The sequence below is a fragment of the Dromiciops gliroides genome, chromosome 1 (assembly GCF_019393635.1).
Source record: "Dromiciops gliroides isolate mDroGli1 chromosome 1, mDroGli1.pri, whole genome shotgun sequence".
In the NCBI taxonomy this organism is placed as follows: Eukaryota; Metazoa; Chordata; class Mammalia; order Microbiotheria; family Microbiotheriidae; genus Dromiciops; species Dromiciops gliroides.
This window is the reverse complement of record NC_057861.1, coordinates 965,697-981,477: the sequence shown is the minus strand read 5'-3', so window position 1 is coordinate 981,477 and position 15,781 is coordinate 965,697. Positions and strand designations below refer to the sequence as shown.

The window sequence follows — 15,781 nt, the reverse complement described above, 5'->3', positions numbered from 1 at the left end:
CAGAGGAGAGGTAGAGGTCAGCCCGGCCTCCTTCTTCCTCCACCATGAGCCCATCTGAGAGCCTCACTACCTCCCTCCCACTCTGAAGGAGAGATGGTCCTTCCAGACAACTCCAAGCTAATGGGCTAGCATCCTTCCAATCTACTGGTTTACTGGACTTGAGGGTGGTCCATGAGCAGACCTTGCTGAGGTCAGAGTTCAAAGATCATACCCTCTGAGGGCAAGGCTTTCAGGTAGGTGTGGCTTTGTTTTGTTTTCTTTTTTTTAATGAGGAAACTCTGGGCCTGGCACCTTTTTTAATGTTAGTTGAGTGGATTGAGTGCTGAAAGGAAGCTGTTGTTCAGTCATTTTCAGGCAGGAACACCTCTTCCTGACCTCCTTTGGGGGCTTCTTGGTACAGGTACCAGGGCAGTTTGCCATTTCCTTCTCCAGGTTGTTTTACAGATGAGGAAACTGAGGCAAACAGGGTTCTGTGACTGGCTTAGGATCACACAGCTACAAAGTGTCTGAGGCCACATTTGAACTCAGGAAGGTGAGTCTTACACACTGTAGAGGCCTGGTGCTCCCTCCACCCTGTCTCCGCCTAGCTGCCTCCTTGAAGGGAAGACCAGAGCTCAAATTCCACCCTGACACTGTTATGTTCATGCTGGACAAGTTAATAGTATGGATTTTGTCACAGAAACAAAGGCTTTTTAAAACCCCATGCCCTATATAAATGGGATGTTATGCCATCCAATCCAACCCCCAATTCCACAAATTGAGTAATCAGACCAGTGATGAAAAAGGGGAGGGTCCATTCATGTTAGGGACTAGGGTATAAAACAGGGCCTGCAAGCCCCCTTTCTTGGTACTGTCATGGGGTGCAGAGCACCCCAGAAGTTCTCTGGGGCACACCAAGGAATCTTCTCCTTGAGAAACTAAACCAGAGGACAGATAAGGCCTAGAGAGATAAGCTGAACCAAATCAGACTGAGCTAGCTTGGAATTCCTACCCTTCATTCTGGTCTCCCTTACCCTGGGGAGAATAAGTTTGGGTGTGGGTGTGGCCTTTGTGTCCTGAAGAGGGATTCGCAGCCACCCCTCACCCAATTCCTCTAGTCACTACCAGTGGGGGATGGTCCACTCCTCACCCAATTCCCCCAGCTACCACCAGTGGGGGATGGTCCTCTCTCACTAAAGGAACTTTCCACAGGAAAATGGTCCACCCCCATCAGGCCTCTATAAAAGTACTTTCCAGTCTCCTGTTCGAGGAGATTTGGTACCTCTGAGCCATGTGCTTTATGCCAAATCTCCCCATGAAAAGTCCAAGGATTTCTTTCATGGTTTCCCTCCCCCACCCTTCCCTTCCCTTGCTCCTAAATAAACTATCACCTTATTCTAACTAAGTTTTGTGTGCAAGAGGGTGTAATTCTTTAAAGAGGAATTCCCAAGAACCCCAACCCATACCCCATTTTCCCACCATATCAGTACCCACAAGATACACACTAGGGTGCCTCCTTCTCAAGAGAAGGAAATAAAAGAGCCTTTGTCACATGGCTGCTGAGTTTTTCTCTCACACCTCTCCTCCCATTATTCCCCCTTCCAGGCATGTCCTACACTCACTAGCCTTTCCCTCCCTTTGCCAAACAAAACAACCCACAAGCTCTGCTCCCTCCTGCTTGGAGGGCTCTCCCCTCCTCCTTTACTCAAACTCCCCCTTCTGAAGGCCCTGGTTTTCTTCCTCCCTCCCCAGCTGCTAGTGCCTTCCTCTCAGAGATCACCTTCCATCTGTGTCCTCTCTACAGGCTTGATCTGTGGAATTGTTTTCAATAGACTCAGGAAGGCTTGGGTTCCAGCCCTGCCTCAGACCCAGGCTGTCAGGGACACTTTCCCCAGTCACAAAGATGAAGGGATTAGAATATTTCCAAAATCTGGCCTAGCTCAGACATTCAGGAATCTGGCACCACCTCCCAGGAGTCAGGGCACTCCATGCCCCAGAGATCTCCCCAATATCCATAAATTATGTGTCAACCCCAATATCATCCCATTAGAGGTGAACTCCCCAGGACAAGGACCCTTTTGGTCTCACAATCTCCTGTAATTAGCAGACTGGAACTTCCAAGAGCTATGGATTCAGAAAGAGATCAATGGGGCTATTGATGAGAAACACATGGAAAAACTCCCAACAGGGAGTTGGAGAAGGGGAGGGGGTGGGACATGGGCAGGACAGATTCTGGGGAGAGTCATTAGCATTTCAAAACGTTTTGAAAGTCAGACTCCCACCAGACCTCAGGGAAGACCAGAAGCCTGAAGGGAAGGGGCTCCTTGTTTGTTATGGATGAACAGGAGAGGGGAATTAGGCTTCCAGACAAGGAAGAAGCAGGGGGGATGCTAGGGGAAGCTTACTGAATACCTGGGCAGCAGTGTCTACCCACTTTGTCTTCTGCCTCTATTTGCTCTATCACATCCTTGTTGAGCTCTTCCAAGAGGCCTTTTGGTCTCAGGACCAACCCCTCTGCCCTTTTAAGGCTTCACAGGCAGCTGTTTTATCACGGTTGTCCTCCTCTGCCTTCATGTTTTGGTCCTCCCTCTCGGCCTTTTACCCAGGTGAGACAGGTCTTTCCTGAAGACCTTCTGGGTTACTTTAAGCCTGAAGATTGTTTCACTCTGTTATAGGCCAGGAGCACCCCAAAAATTCTCTGGGGTACATCAAACAACCTTCTCCTTGAAAAACAAAAACAAAAGACAGACACACCTAATGAGATAAGTTGGGGTGTGGGGGGGGCAACTAGGTGGTGCAGTGGATAAAGCACCAGCCCTGGATGCAGGAGAACCTAAGTTCAAATCTGGCCTCAGATACTTGGCACTTAATAGCTGTGTGATCCTGGGCAAGTCACTTAACCCTCATTTCCCAGCAAAAAAAAAAAAAATTAAAAAGAAAAAAGAGAGAAGTGTAACCAGAAGGCAGCAGAGCAAACTCCAGGAACCCCACCCTTCATTCAAGTCTGCTGCACCCCAGGGAAGAAAAGATTGGGTGTAGCTGCTGCCTTTGTGGCCTGAGGAGGAGAGATGGCTGGAGGTCTGCAGCCACCCCTCACCCAACTCCCCCAGCCACCACCAGGGGGGAGGGCCCTCACTCAAGGGAACTTTCCAGTCAGCTCATCACCTCCTTGGACCACAATCAGTCCTCTATAAAAGTATCTGCCTGTCTCCTGCTTGAGGAGATTGGTATCTCAGAGCCATGCTCTGTGCCATGCCTTCTCCCCATGAGAGAAGTCCAAGGATTTCTCTCTTGGTTTCCCTTCCCAGCCCCTAAATAAACTATTTTATTCTAATTGCTTTTGTGTGCAAGAGGGTGTGATGCTTTAAAAGAGGAATTCCTAATGTCCTGGAGAAAATGGGGTAGGGGTGTTGGATAGGGATAGATAGGGGTTTGGGAAAGGGCTTAGGGGTCCTCAGGAATTCCTCTTTAAAGAATTACACCCTCGGGGCAACTAGGTGGCATAGTGTATATAGAGCTCCCTCCCGTCCTGGATTCAAAAGTACCTGAGTTCAAATCTGGCCTCAGAAATCTAACACTTACTAGCTGTGTGACCCTGGGCAAGTCACTTAACCCCAATTGCCTCACCAAAAAAAAAAAAAAACCAAACCAAATCAAAACAAAACAAAACAAACAAACAAAAGAATTACACCCTCTTGCACACAAAAGCAATTAGAATAAGATGGTGATTTATTTGGGGCAGGGGAAAGGAAGGGAAACCAAGAGAGAAATCATTGGACTTCTTTCATGGGTAGAAAGGCATGGCACAGAGTGTGGCTCTGAGATACCAATCTCCTCCAGCAGGAGACAGGAAGATAATTAATAGAGGACTGAAGGGGGTGATCATCTGACTGTGGAAAGTTCCCTTAGTGAGGGAGAAACATCCCCCACGGGTGGTGGCTGGAGGAGTTGGGTGAGGGGTGGCTGGGGATCTCTCAAGCCATCCCACTCCTCAGGAAACAAAGGCAGCAGCCACACCTAATCTTATCTCCCCAGGTTGGAGGGAGACTAGAATGAAGGGTGGAGGTCCAGGAACTAGCTCAGTCAGATCTGGTTCACTTATCTCTTTAGCTGGGTCTGTCCTTTGGTTTAGCTTCTCAAGGAGAAGGTTCCTTGAAGTACCCCAGAGAACTTCTGGGGTGCTCTGGGCCCATAACACTAAGGACCCCAAACCCCTATCCCTACCCAAACCCCTTACCCCATTTCCCCCATGTCAGAAGTCAAGCTGAGCAGGGGCACCAAGGCTCCTGGTTCTTAGATTCAGAAGGAACCTCAGACACCATCCACTTCCATGGGCAGCTCAGCCGATAAGGGAGAACAGGCCAACCCAGGAATACACATTAAAAATCAGCACCTACTAGGTGGTGCAGAGACTGCATAGAGTACGTGGCCTACACTTAGGAAGACCCCAGTTGAAATCCAACTTCAGAGACTTGTAAAAAGATTCTGAAAAATGCTTCATTTCCGGGTCCTGGGGTGTGGAGGAGGGCAGATACTGGTGGGGCTGTGAGCACCAGAGATGGGGAGGGGGAGGGGGAGGGGGAGGGGGAGGGGGAGGGGGAGGGGAGCACCTGAGACCCAGACTTACTTTTCCTGGCCTTGGACTCAGGCTTCTTTGGTGTCTTCTTGGTCTAGCCAGAGTTGAAACAAGGTAGATGGAGGCTGCTCCAGAAATCTCTCCCCCAACCCTCCCATTATCTACATCTCTTCTGCCCCACCCCCTCACCCTTCCTGGCCATTCAAGGCCAAACTTGGCTCCACCCTGCTCAGCCTCCTCCTAGCCCAGGTGGGGGGAGGGCAGAATGTCCAAAGCTGCCTTTACCCAGCCTGGGTTAGTCTGGTGGCCTGGCTTCAGCCCTGCCCCCCCTGCCCCAGAAAAGCGGACCTGTCTCCAAGCAGACCCCTCCTTCCTTGGGCTTGGGGGGTGATCCCAGGTGCCTCTCCCCCAAAGGGAATCAGGTTTAGGACTCCCCAGAGACATCTCAGTGACCCTTCCATGCCTGGGAGGAGGAGACAGGGACCTTTAGCTTGTTCCCCCCACCACACACACACACACACACACACACACACTCAACCCCCTCCTTCCCCACAAAATGATCATGAATTAGAATCCCTCCCATTTATACTGCACATTAAGGCTTCTCAATGGGCTCTCAGGAAAACACCCTCCCCTCACATCTGGACCATTACAGTAGCTGCTGGGGGAGGGGGGCCGCCTGCCTCAAGTTGATGTAAGAGGTAAAAACGAGTTAATAGAAAAACCTAAGGTGCAAGCTCCCATTCAGATATGAGCTCTAAAAGGGATTCAGACCCCAGTTAGTGGATAACTTACAAGTCAGGATGCTGGGTTCTCTTACCCAGAAATCAGTACCCATAACTAGAACAGAGGGAAGGAGGCCATGAAGACCTTCAACTGTAGCAATGATAAAATGACAGGCTATAGAAACGTAGACTAGAAATAAAAGAAAAATGAAGATGTTTTTCTCATGGGCCCAGATTACCTCAGAACTTCTCTGGGGTACACCAAAGAACCTTCTCCTTGAGAAACTAATCCGAAGGACAGAAACACCTAAAGAGAAAAGTGGAACTGATGCAATAAAACTTAGGAAACTGAGTCACTGAGTTTTGTCATTCTTTTGGGACAACTCACAATCAATTGGACCCCCAAATTCCAGCCCACATCATTTAGTGCCCCATGTGACTTCAAGTCCCAGACTCAGAGGGGTGAGATCTTGCAAAGGTAAGTTTGGGATTTGCTTTTAACCTCCTGTACACAGGTTTGGTTTTTTTGGCTCCTTTGGGAGTCATGCCGGCTCACCAAAGGCAGTGAGGGTATTTCTCATTGATCTGGGATCAAGCGATTTACCCTGAGAGGTTTCCTTTTTTTTCCTGAAAAGGGAAGAAAGCAATTGCCTGGTTGGCAAGACTCAGTAGTCTGGGGGACCCCCTGGATTGGGTTCTTTGCTGTTTTGGGACACCCACGTGGACGCAGGTGCCGTGCCAGTAACCTCCTGGAGGTTACAGAAGGATCAGGAGGCTAGCGTCCCTAATAACTCCCCATTGGGGTGTATCTTGAAAACTTGGGACAAGTCTGATAGCACTGACCTGGAAAAGAAAATGGGTGTTTTATTGCAATACTGTCTGACCACAGCAACCCCCTCATTGGGCTCTTGGATTCACTGAGATGGAGTATGCATTGTGGTTTTCCCCTCTGTTGCCTCAGAAACCTCAGACACATTGGGTGGGCCCCCCAAGGTCTGAGGTAGGATTTTTCACAGGTGTGGTCTTAGCCCAACCTACCTTAAAGGGACAGGGAGAGAAAACATTCTGCATGACCCCTCAGCTGTATCCTTATATAACTGTCTTTCATTTCCTTTGTTTGAGAGATACCTTTCCACTATTCTGGTTCTCTTCCTGTGGTCACTCACTGTATTGCAATAAAACTTGGGAAACTGAGTCACTGAGTCTTGTCATTCTTTTGGGAGGACTCACGATCAATTTGACCCCAAATTCCATCCCACATCATTCTGACTGGGGAAAGTTCCCTTATTGGGGGAGGACCATCCCCCACTGGTGGTGGCTGGGGGAGTTGGGTGAGGGGTGGCTGTGGATCTCTCAAGTCATCTCTCTTCTCCTCCTGCCACAAAGGTAGCAGCCACACCTAATCTTATCTCCCCAGGGGTGGGGGAGACTGGAATGAAGGGTGGGGGTCCCAGATCTAGCTCAGTCCTGATCTGGTGCCACTTATCTCTTTAGGTGTGTCTGTCCTTTGGTTTAGTTTCTCAAGGGGAAGGTTCTGTGATTTATCCCAGAGAACTTCTGGGGTGCTAGGCCCTATCACAGCAGTCCCCCATGCCTGGAATATTCCTCATCCCCTGTTCTGATCCCTCGCCTTCCTGGCTTCTTTAACTCCTAACTAAAATCCCCTCTTCTGCAGGAAGCCTCCACCCCCTCTACATTCCAGTGTTAGCTATTTATAAGCATGGTTCCAGCAGAGGAAGGTGTTTCTCAGTGAGTGGGATGGGAAGTATACCCACTGACCCCTGTAATAGAGACTGGAGGAGAAAGAGGCGAAAGCATTGATTTTATTTCTTTCGAAAGAAAGGTGTACCACACTCACTGGGACAACCAGGAGGTGTGACACACCGAGATTAGGAAACCAAGCAGTTTTTATACTCTTTACAGACATTTAATTTGAACAAAATGAGGTAATTAGGTTAATACTATATGTTCAGCAATAAATCTTTCTCCTGGCATGTTCAGCGATAAGTCTCTCTCCTGGGTCAGAGTGCCCCAATCTCAGGGGTTCAGCCATAGGTTATTTTTCAAAATTTCCTCTTTCAGCAACAATTTATCATATCTACATAATATCACAGTGCAGACCCTATGAAGCAATTTTTAAGTTGATATGCCGATATTTAGAACGGGGGATAGTAGCTTCCCGTTATTGCCTCTCTCTAGAGAAAAAAAAAAAACAGAGAGAGAAATAAGGGGCTCTAAGGGGCTCTAAGACTTTGAGATCAGATCACTAGGCCGAAGGGGGGGGCACTTTCCATCTCAGTGGAGGGTCATATCCCTATGTCCCTCTCATCAGTTAGCCATGAAGTTTACTCATTCTTGTAGGGAAGGAGATCAGTAGATAGGGACTTAATTTGCTTTCCCAGATATTCAGAGAGACAATGGAGACAATTGATCCATAGCACCCAAATGACTCTGGGGTGTTCCTGATATCCACTAACCGGCACATTGTCTGGGTTCACCTTGGAGTTCCCTTGGATGGCATTTGGATCTCATTAATCCAAGATTTTACAACATTCTTTTGGATAATAATGAAGCTCCATGAAATCCAGGTGGTTTGTATATTAACAATATGTGAGAAATGGGTAGTTGTCTCCTCTCAATATGGATAGAACAGTCAGTCATACTCCCCTTGACCTGTTTGTAGGACAAAGGTCTCAGATCCCCTCCTCCCCCTCAGGTTAGCAAGGTCACATGGTTCAAGGAGCCCTGGTCTCAATAAGGTCTGCTCCAGAGTTGTGTCCATATAAGGAAGTATAAGGTCCACTCCTGAGTTATGCCCATACAAGTATGAGATTTAAAATTGGATATTAGATCATAAATCTCCCCTCTTTAACCTTTCCCTTAATTTGTCTCCCAGACTAGTAAATGGAAGAAGCTTCTGGTTTTCTAGTTAGACATTTTATTGTATGGTAGTCACAAGGTAATGTTGATTAGAAGGATAGGAAAGTAGAAACACAATACAAATCGTCTTAAGTCTAAGCTTAGTCTTTATTCCGTATAAAACTCACCAAAAGCCCAAGGCCACCTTTGGGGAGAGAGAGACTGTGTCAAGTCCGTGCTGCTGCTAACCGCGGGCTGGGCCCAGTCGAACTCTCATCAGCATCAGCCTGTGCAGCGCAGTCAGGAGACCAGCAGAGCAGGAAAAAAAGTCCCACTTCCGTTCTCTCCTTGCCTTTTAAGCTCACACCCCGGAAGTGGAATGCTAGCTGGCACTCTGACGTGCGCAGCAGGCGGATTGGCGTGCATAGCTCATGCCATTGGTCTCTTCCCTGAAAGGGTGGTCCTTCAAAAACTGGCATCTTTCAGTTATCCTAAGTGACTGTTAAAAACTTTCATTTTTTTTTACCACACAAGGAAGAGGGGTGGGAATACTGTGTTCCCATTAGATAGTTTTGGCATGTAGATTGTAACCCCAACAGTGATGAAAAAGGGGAGGGTCCATTTTGTATTAGAGACTAGGGTATAAAACAGGGCCTTCAAGCTCCCTTTCTGGGCACCCACTAGCTGCACACTGGGGTGCCTCCTTCTCATGAGAATGAAATAAAGAGCCTTTGTCACTTTGCTGCTGAGTTCCTGAGAATTATTGAGAAGAGGATGGATTTTTCCCTCACACAATACATAAGGACAACTGGAGATACCCCTGCATGTTTGAGTCAATTGGAGATAAGTGACTTGTCCAGGGTGACACAGTTAGTGTCAAGAGTCTGAGTCCTCCTGACTCCAGGGCAAGTGCTCTAACCACTGGGCCACTTAGCTGCCCCACTAAAGACCCCTGCCAGGACCCAGAGGGCCTGGCCAGGGTCCATCAAGGTTGTTATCCTTCTCCTTCTCAGGCTCCTCCAGACATAAACATACACTGGATGAGAGTGAGTCACACTGAAGGTAATTTGGAGGTTGTGAAATTCCAGTCAGGTAAGGTCACTTCAACTAGGCCTATGGCTGGATAACCTTCCACTATTTCATGTATGAGTCTTTCTGGGTGCTGGAGCCTCTCCTGCTTCCTAGGGTTTGGTTGGGGGCTGCCCTGATGTCTCAGACTTGGGGGAGGCTTTTGGAGTGTGTGGGACTCAGCCTCCATGAGGCCTCATGGCCAAGGCCTGTTGGAGGGGGGGCTCCTTACTCACAGGGGTGCAAACATGGCCAGGCCCTGTCAGCAGCTGAGGTCAGGATCTCTGTCCATGCTTCCTCTCCACTGCCTGTGATGCCCCTTTCCTTCCCCATGATTGTGTCTGTGGTCATGGCCTCAGTAGCAGGTGTCCAAGGGGTCACCTTAGACAACCCAGACTGCCCCTTGTGAGAGCCAACAGGGCCCAGCTGGAGCAGCCAGGACAAGGGCCTCCCTGTCACCTCTTCTCAGTCAGCCCCATCCTGGAGCCAGAAGGCCCAGCTAAAGCCCCTCCTGCAGTCCTGCTCCACCAGGGCAGCTTGGAACAGGGATTAGCAAAGGACTGGCTGTGGGGTCGGGTGACCTGGGGTCAAGGCCCATGTCTGGCCTTTACTATCAGTGACACCTCAAGGAAGTCACTGAAACTCCCTGAGTGTAAGAGAGAGATGGACACAGACACTGAGAGACAGACAGACAGAGGAAGAGACTGAGAAAATAAGACAGAGAGAGATAAGGACAGAGCTGCAGAGGCTGCAGACCTCTGGGACCCTGAGGGGTGCTGGGGGGCACGTGGGCCTGGGCTGGCAGGGGAGGTTTTTGTCTCACTTCCCCACTGAATGTGTCACTGTGTGATAATAAACACTACCATCGTAATAAGAGGACTGACAGTAGTAATCAGCCTCATCCTCAGGCTGGATGTTGCTGATGGACAAGTATCTGGTGGCCCCAGAGCCTGAGCCAGAGAAGCGATCAGGGATCCCATCGCCCCTGCCTGCCCTTCCATCACTCTCAACCCACATAATATACCGAGGGGCCTTCCCTGGTCTCTGCTGGTGCCAATAAATATCCCTGCTGCTGTCCCCACCGCTCAGGGTGCAGGAGAGTTTGGCTGTGGCTCCCAGGGATGCAGAGGCAGAGGGAGGCTGAGTCACCACAAGCTGGGAGAAGGAACCTGCAAACACAGACACTCATTAATGTCCTAGAACAAGAAGAAATGGGGAAAGGGCTTTGAGACCCTCAGCAGAGAACCAGGGGCAGGGATGAGGGAGCAGGACAGGGAGGGGTCTGAGGGCAGCCCTGACCTGAGCAGACAGTGAGCAGGAAGAGGCAGACAAGAGGCCAGGCCATGGTGCAGGGGACCCCAAGTGCTCTGCTCCGGAAAGAGCTCCCAGCTGGGCCTGGGCTCCTCCAGGTCCCTCTTATCCTGCCCCTGTAAGCCTGGGATGGGGATGGGGAGGGTAGGAGGGGCCTGGATGCAAATCTGGGTCTGATCCAGCCTCTTCTTCCATAAAGGCTGGGTCCTAACCATGGAATCACAGGTGCTGTGGGGAGGGCCTGTCATGCTGGGGATGGGGGTGGTTCTTTGGTAAACCTTGGCCCCGCCCAGCTGAGATGTCAGACATGAGGCATCACAGGGTCAGGGCAGACACATACAGGGCCAGCTTGGCTGGTCCCCACCTGACATCCCCAGGACCAGCCCCACAGTGCCCCCTAGTGGCTGAAGCCCATCACTCCACCCTATTTAAGTCAACATCGGGAGACCCACAGACCCCTGCTCCCTGCCCACCAATTCCCCAAAATAACATCTGTCCACAGGACAAAAGAAGGATGGGCTCAGGACAATAAAACTTCTGCATGTGTGAGGGAGGGACCAGGTCCTCGAGGCTTCTTCTTTTTCACCCTCCAATAGTCACCCAAAAGCTTAGTTCATTTTCAGACAAAGGTTTGCTTCTTGATCTTCTGCTTCATTACTTTTCAGTCACACATGGTCCAGTGAGGACATCTAGAGGTTTGGAAGATGGGCCATCATTGTGAACCAGTGGTGAAGAGTTACCACCCAATGGGATGGGAGTCCTGAGGTCTCAAAGGATCTTTGGGTTGATCTAACTCAGCAGCACTTCTGTCTACACTGGGCATGTGTCCTCACCTGCCTCTGATACATGAGGTCCAATCCATAACAGAGCCTCTGCACAACTCTAGTCATTGCTCATTGAAAGTCTCAGGACATTTTCTTCTGGCTGATCCAACACCTTCAGCATCTTGCCTCCTCTTCTTCCAGAGTTTTCCCAATTGTAGGATGCCCTCAACATGCATAGAGGTCATATCTCCACGTCAGCCTTTGAATGTGAGAGGTGCCCCCAAGAAGACTGGGAGCATATCTGCAAAAAAGGAGAATCCACTGGGACAGATTCATACAGAGGAGTCTTGACCTTCCCACCTCTGCCCTAGGAGTCTAGTAAGAGCCACAAGGATGGATTGTTCACACAAAAGGAAAATAACTATTAAGTGTGTGTCGTGGTGGCACCAAGCTAAGGCCTGGGGCTGCAAGTGGAAAATGAAGACAGCTCCTCCTGTCCTCAAGGAGCTCCCACTGAGCTGGAGGGTTTTGTCTGCAGGTCAGATGGGCTCTGTCCATGGTCCTGAGGGTGCAGCAGCACAGCAGATGGCCAGGCCTCTTCTTTTGCACCATTTGTGCTGATAACAGGTCATTTTGTGCTGGAATCCATGTCACAGAACTAAACACGTTGGGGGTCTTCCAATATTGGGACGGTAGTAAATGCAGCAGCAGTTACCAGCATGCATCTCCACAAGTCTGAATCTTAGCTCTCTGACTATGGACCCTGGGCTGGGAGCATTGCTATTCCTAAAGATGTTGGGTTCAATTTCCTGGACCCCCGACCTTATGAGCTGAGAGGAGAGGGTGGTCAAGGTGGTGTTAGAGCTTTGACTTGCTTGGCACAAGCTACCTCCTGTATATTCCCTGAAGGGAGGGGGTTAGCAGCTTCAGCCAGGTTGGCTCATCTGAACTGCAGCTGGCAGTTGACCGACAGTTATTAAAGATGGCTAAGCCCTCCTCTATAAGAATTACTCTCATGTATGATGGCTATGATGACAGAGCTAGAAACTGGACCCCTGGTGTTGAGGATGCTGCTACTCACAGAGGTCTTGAATGCTCCAGATATCAAATTTGGGCCCAACATAGGTTATCTCTCAAACACATTCTGATGAGAGAGAGGATAATAACTACGCGATACAGTTATACATTTCAGATTTTACCATAAATCTGCCCAGTCAGATCTCTGTTATGTACTGCCAAGGGCACCAAGGGCTCTTTGGATTTCAGAGTAAATATTCTACTGCTTCTTCTCATTCTAGAGTCAGAAGAGAAACCTGGGATAATTTTCTTTGGTGGGTCTGAAAAACTGCTGCCCTTACTAGACCCTGGGTTGGGTACCTTGAACATAAAATTATGCTTACAATTTAACTTTGGAAATAGAATAAATTTCTAATTCAACTGCATGAGGGTTACAAGAATTGAAAGAATCCTTGAATTCTCTGGCAGATGTGGTCCTGGACTGAGATGGAGTCTATGTGGTTCAGAACACCTCTTGAAGGTTGAGCTCCAGTACAGAGGTTACCTGGATGGCTGGAACTGTTCACAACTGTTTGCTTGACCCAGTTTTTCATAGAACTCTTGGATTTATATTGTATTAGGGTCCCTGTTGCCCTTTGGTCTGTTTGTTAATCATTTGTGTTTTGTGTTGTGGTCCTTGCATTTGTAATTCTACCTCCTAGTGATGTAGGAGGCAAAAAGAGGTTATTAGAAAAACCTAAGACCCAAGCTCTAATTCAGATATTAGCTCTAAAAGGGATTCAGATCCCACTTAATGGATAACTTACAAGTCAAAATGCTGCGGTGCCAGGGCAGGAGTGAAGTCCAACCCCACAGGCATGCTGACACAGATCCAGTACCAGGCAGGCCTCACCAGAGAAAAAGACCCCTGGAGCCTCTGAATCAGGTGCAGCAACACTGTCATCTAGCCCTAAGCTCCTGGTCTGGTGAGAAGGCTGAGCAGTTGGCCAGTGGGAGTATTACAAGAGTCTCTGCTAGAGCTGAGGTGGAACTTGGGTGTTTTACCCCTGCTAGGAGCCAAGAAGTAGGCTTGAGTAGTGGTGGCCCAGGTGGGAGAGGGGTGGAGGTTTGTTGGAGCAAACAACAAGCCTGGAACTCAATGTGAAAGTCTTTCCATACTTGTGACATTCATAATGTTTCTGTCCAGTGTGAATTCTCTCATGCTTAGCAAGCCTGGAGTTGCTTGTGAAAACCTTTCCACATTGATTACATTCATAGAGATTCTCTCCAGTGTGGATTTTCTCATGCTTAGCAAGGTGAGAAATCTCTGTGAAAGCCTTTCCACACTGATTATATTCCTAAGGTTTCTCTCCACTGTGGATTCTCTGATGTTCAGCAAAACTGGATCTCTGTGTGAAAGCCTTTCCACACTGATAACACTCATAAGGTTTCTCTCCAGTGTGGATTCTCTGATGTTTAGCAAGACCAGATCTCCATGTGAAAGCCTTTCCACACTGATTACATTCAAACAGTTTCTCTCCAGTGTGGATTCTCTCATGCTTAGCAAGATGAAAACTATTTGTGAAAGCCTTTCCACACTGATTACATGAATAAGGTTTCTCTCCACTGTGGGTTCTCTGATGTTCAGCAAAACTGGATCTCTGTGTGAAAGCCTTTCCACACTGATAACACTCATAAGGTTTCTCTCCAGTGTGGATTCTCTGATGTTTAGCAAGACCAGATCTCCATGTGAAAGCCTTTCCACACTGATTACATTCAAACAGTTTCTCTCCAGTGTGGATTCTCTCATGCTTAGCAAGATGAAAACTATTTGTGAAAGCCTTTCCACACTGATTACATTCAAACAGTTTCTCTCCAGTGTGGATTCTCTCATGCTTAGCAAGATGAAAACTATTTGTGAAAGCCTTTCCACACTGATTACATTCAAACAGTTTCTCTCCAGTGTGGATTCTCTGATGTTTAGCAAGAGTACAGTGGTGTCTGAAAGCCTTTCCACACTGATTACATTCATAAAGTTTCTCTCCAGTGTGGATTCTCTGATGTTCAGCAAAACTGAATCTCTGTGTGAAAGCCTTTCCACATTGATAACACTCATTAGGTTTCTCTCCAGTGTGGATTCTCTGATGCATAGCAAGATGAGAACTCTGTGTGAAAGCCTTTCCACACTGCTTACATGAATAAGGTTTCTCTCCAGTGTGGATTCTCTGATGCTTAGCAAGAGTAGAGTAGTATGTGCATTCCAGTGTGGATTCTCTGATGTACAACAAGACGGGATCTCTGTATGAAAGCCTTTCCACACTGTTTACATTCATAAGGTTTCTCTCCAGTGTGGATTCTCTTATGTTTAGCAAGACTGGAATTCTGAGTGAAAGCCTTTCCACACTGATTACATTCATAAGGTTTCTCTCCAGTGTGGATTCTCTTATGTTCAACAAGATCAGATCGCCATGTGAAAGCCTTTCCACATTGCTTACATTGATAAGTTTTCTCTCCACTGTGGATAATTTGATGTTTAGCAAGACCAGATCTCCATATGTAAGCCTTTCCACACTGATTACATTCATAAGGTTTCTCTCCAGTGTGGATTCTCTGATGCTTACCAAGAGTATAGTGGTTTCTGAAAGCCTTTCCACACTGATGACATCCATAAGGTTTCTCTCCAGTGTGGATTTTCTGATGCATAGTAAGATGAGAACACTGTGTGAAAGCCTTTCCACACTGCTTACATTCATAAGGTTTCTCTCCAGTGTGGATTCTCTGATGTTTAGCAAGACCAGATCTCTGTGTGAAAGCCTTTCCACACTGCTTACATTCATAAGGTTTCTCTCCAGTGTGGATTCTCTGATGTTTAGCAAAACCAGATCTCCATGAGAAAGCCTTTCCACAGTGTTTACATTCATAAGGTTTCTCTCCATTGTGGATTCTCTGATGTTCATCAAAACAGGAGCTGCTTAGGAAACCCTTTCCACACTGATTACAACCATAAGGTTTCTCTCCAATGTGGATTCTCCAATGTACAGCCGGACAGGACCTTTGTGTGAAAATCTGTCTACACTGATTACATTTACAAAACTTTTTTCCACTGTGAATGTTCTGATACCTGATAAGATCTGAGTTCCATGTTAAGGCCTTTCCACACTCAAAACCTGTATATCTTTTCATTCCATGGTAAAATCCAGAATGGCAAGGAAGAGGTAAGTCATGGGGTATTGTTGCTTTCAATTCATTATACTCAACACCCTCCTTTCTAATGTGAATTTTCTCAACACTAATGACCTTAGAGTTCTTACTGAAGGCTTTTTCACTTTTGTTACTTCCATAAAGCATTTCTCCTGTATCACTTTTCTGATGTTTAATGAGATCAGAATTCAAATTCAGCACCATTTCCAGATGATTCCCTTGACATATTTGCATTTCACATGACTTCTCTTGAGACTGAAAAGGCTCCACTTGTTTAGGAAACCATTCATGATCTTCAGTGT

General features: G+C 47.8%; 1 protein-coding gene and 1 gene segment (V, D, J or C); both read right to left on the bottom strand.

Moving 5' to 3' along the window:
• Nucleotides 1-10,026: 10,026 nt before the first annotated feature.
• Nucleotides 10,027-10,592, bottom strand: LOC122735278. The segment is given in 2 exon segments: nt 10,027-10,376; nt 10,507-10,592. Coding segments are annotated over 2 exon segments (396 nt in total).
• Nucleotides 10,593-13,348: 2,756 nt separating this feature from the next.
• On the bottom strand, nt 13,349-15,461 carry LOC122735172 (zinc finger protein 883-like). The gene is given in 2 exon segments (XM_043976531.1): nt 13,349-14,509; nt 14,562-15,461. Coding segments are annotated over 2 exon segments (2,061 nt in total).
• Nucleotides 15,462-15,781: the final 320 nt, after the last annotated feature.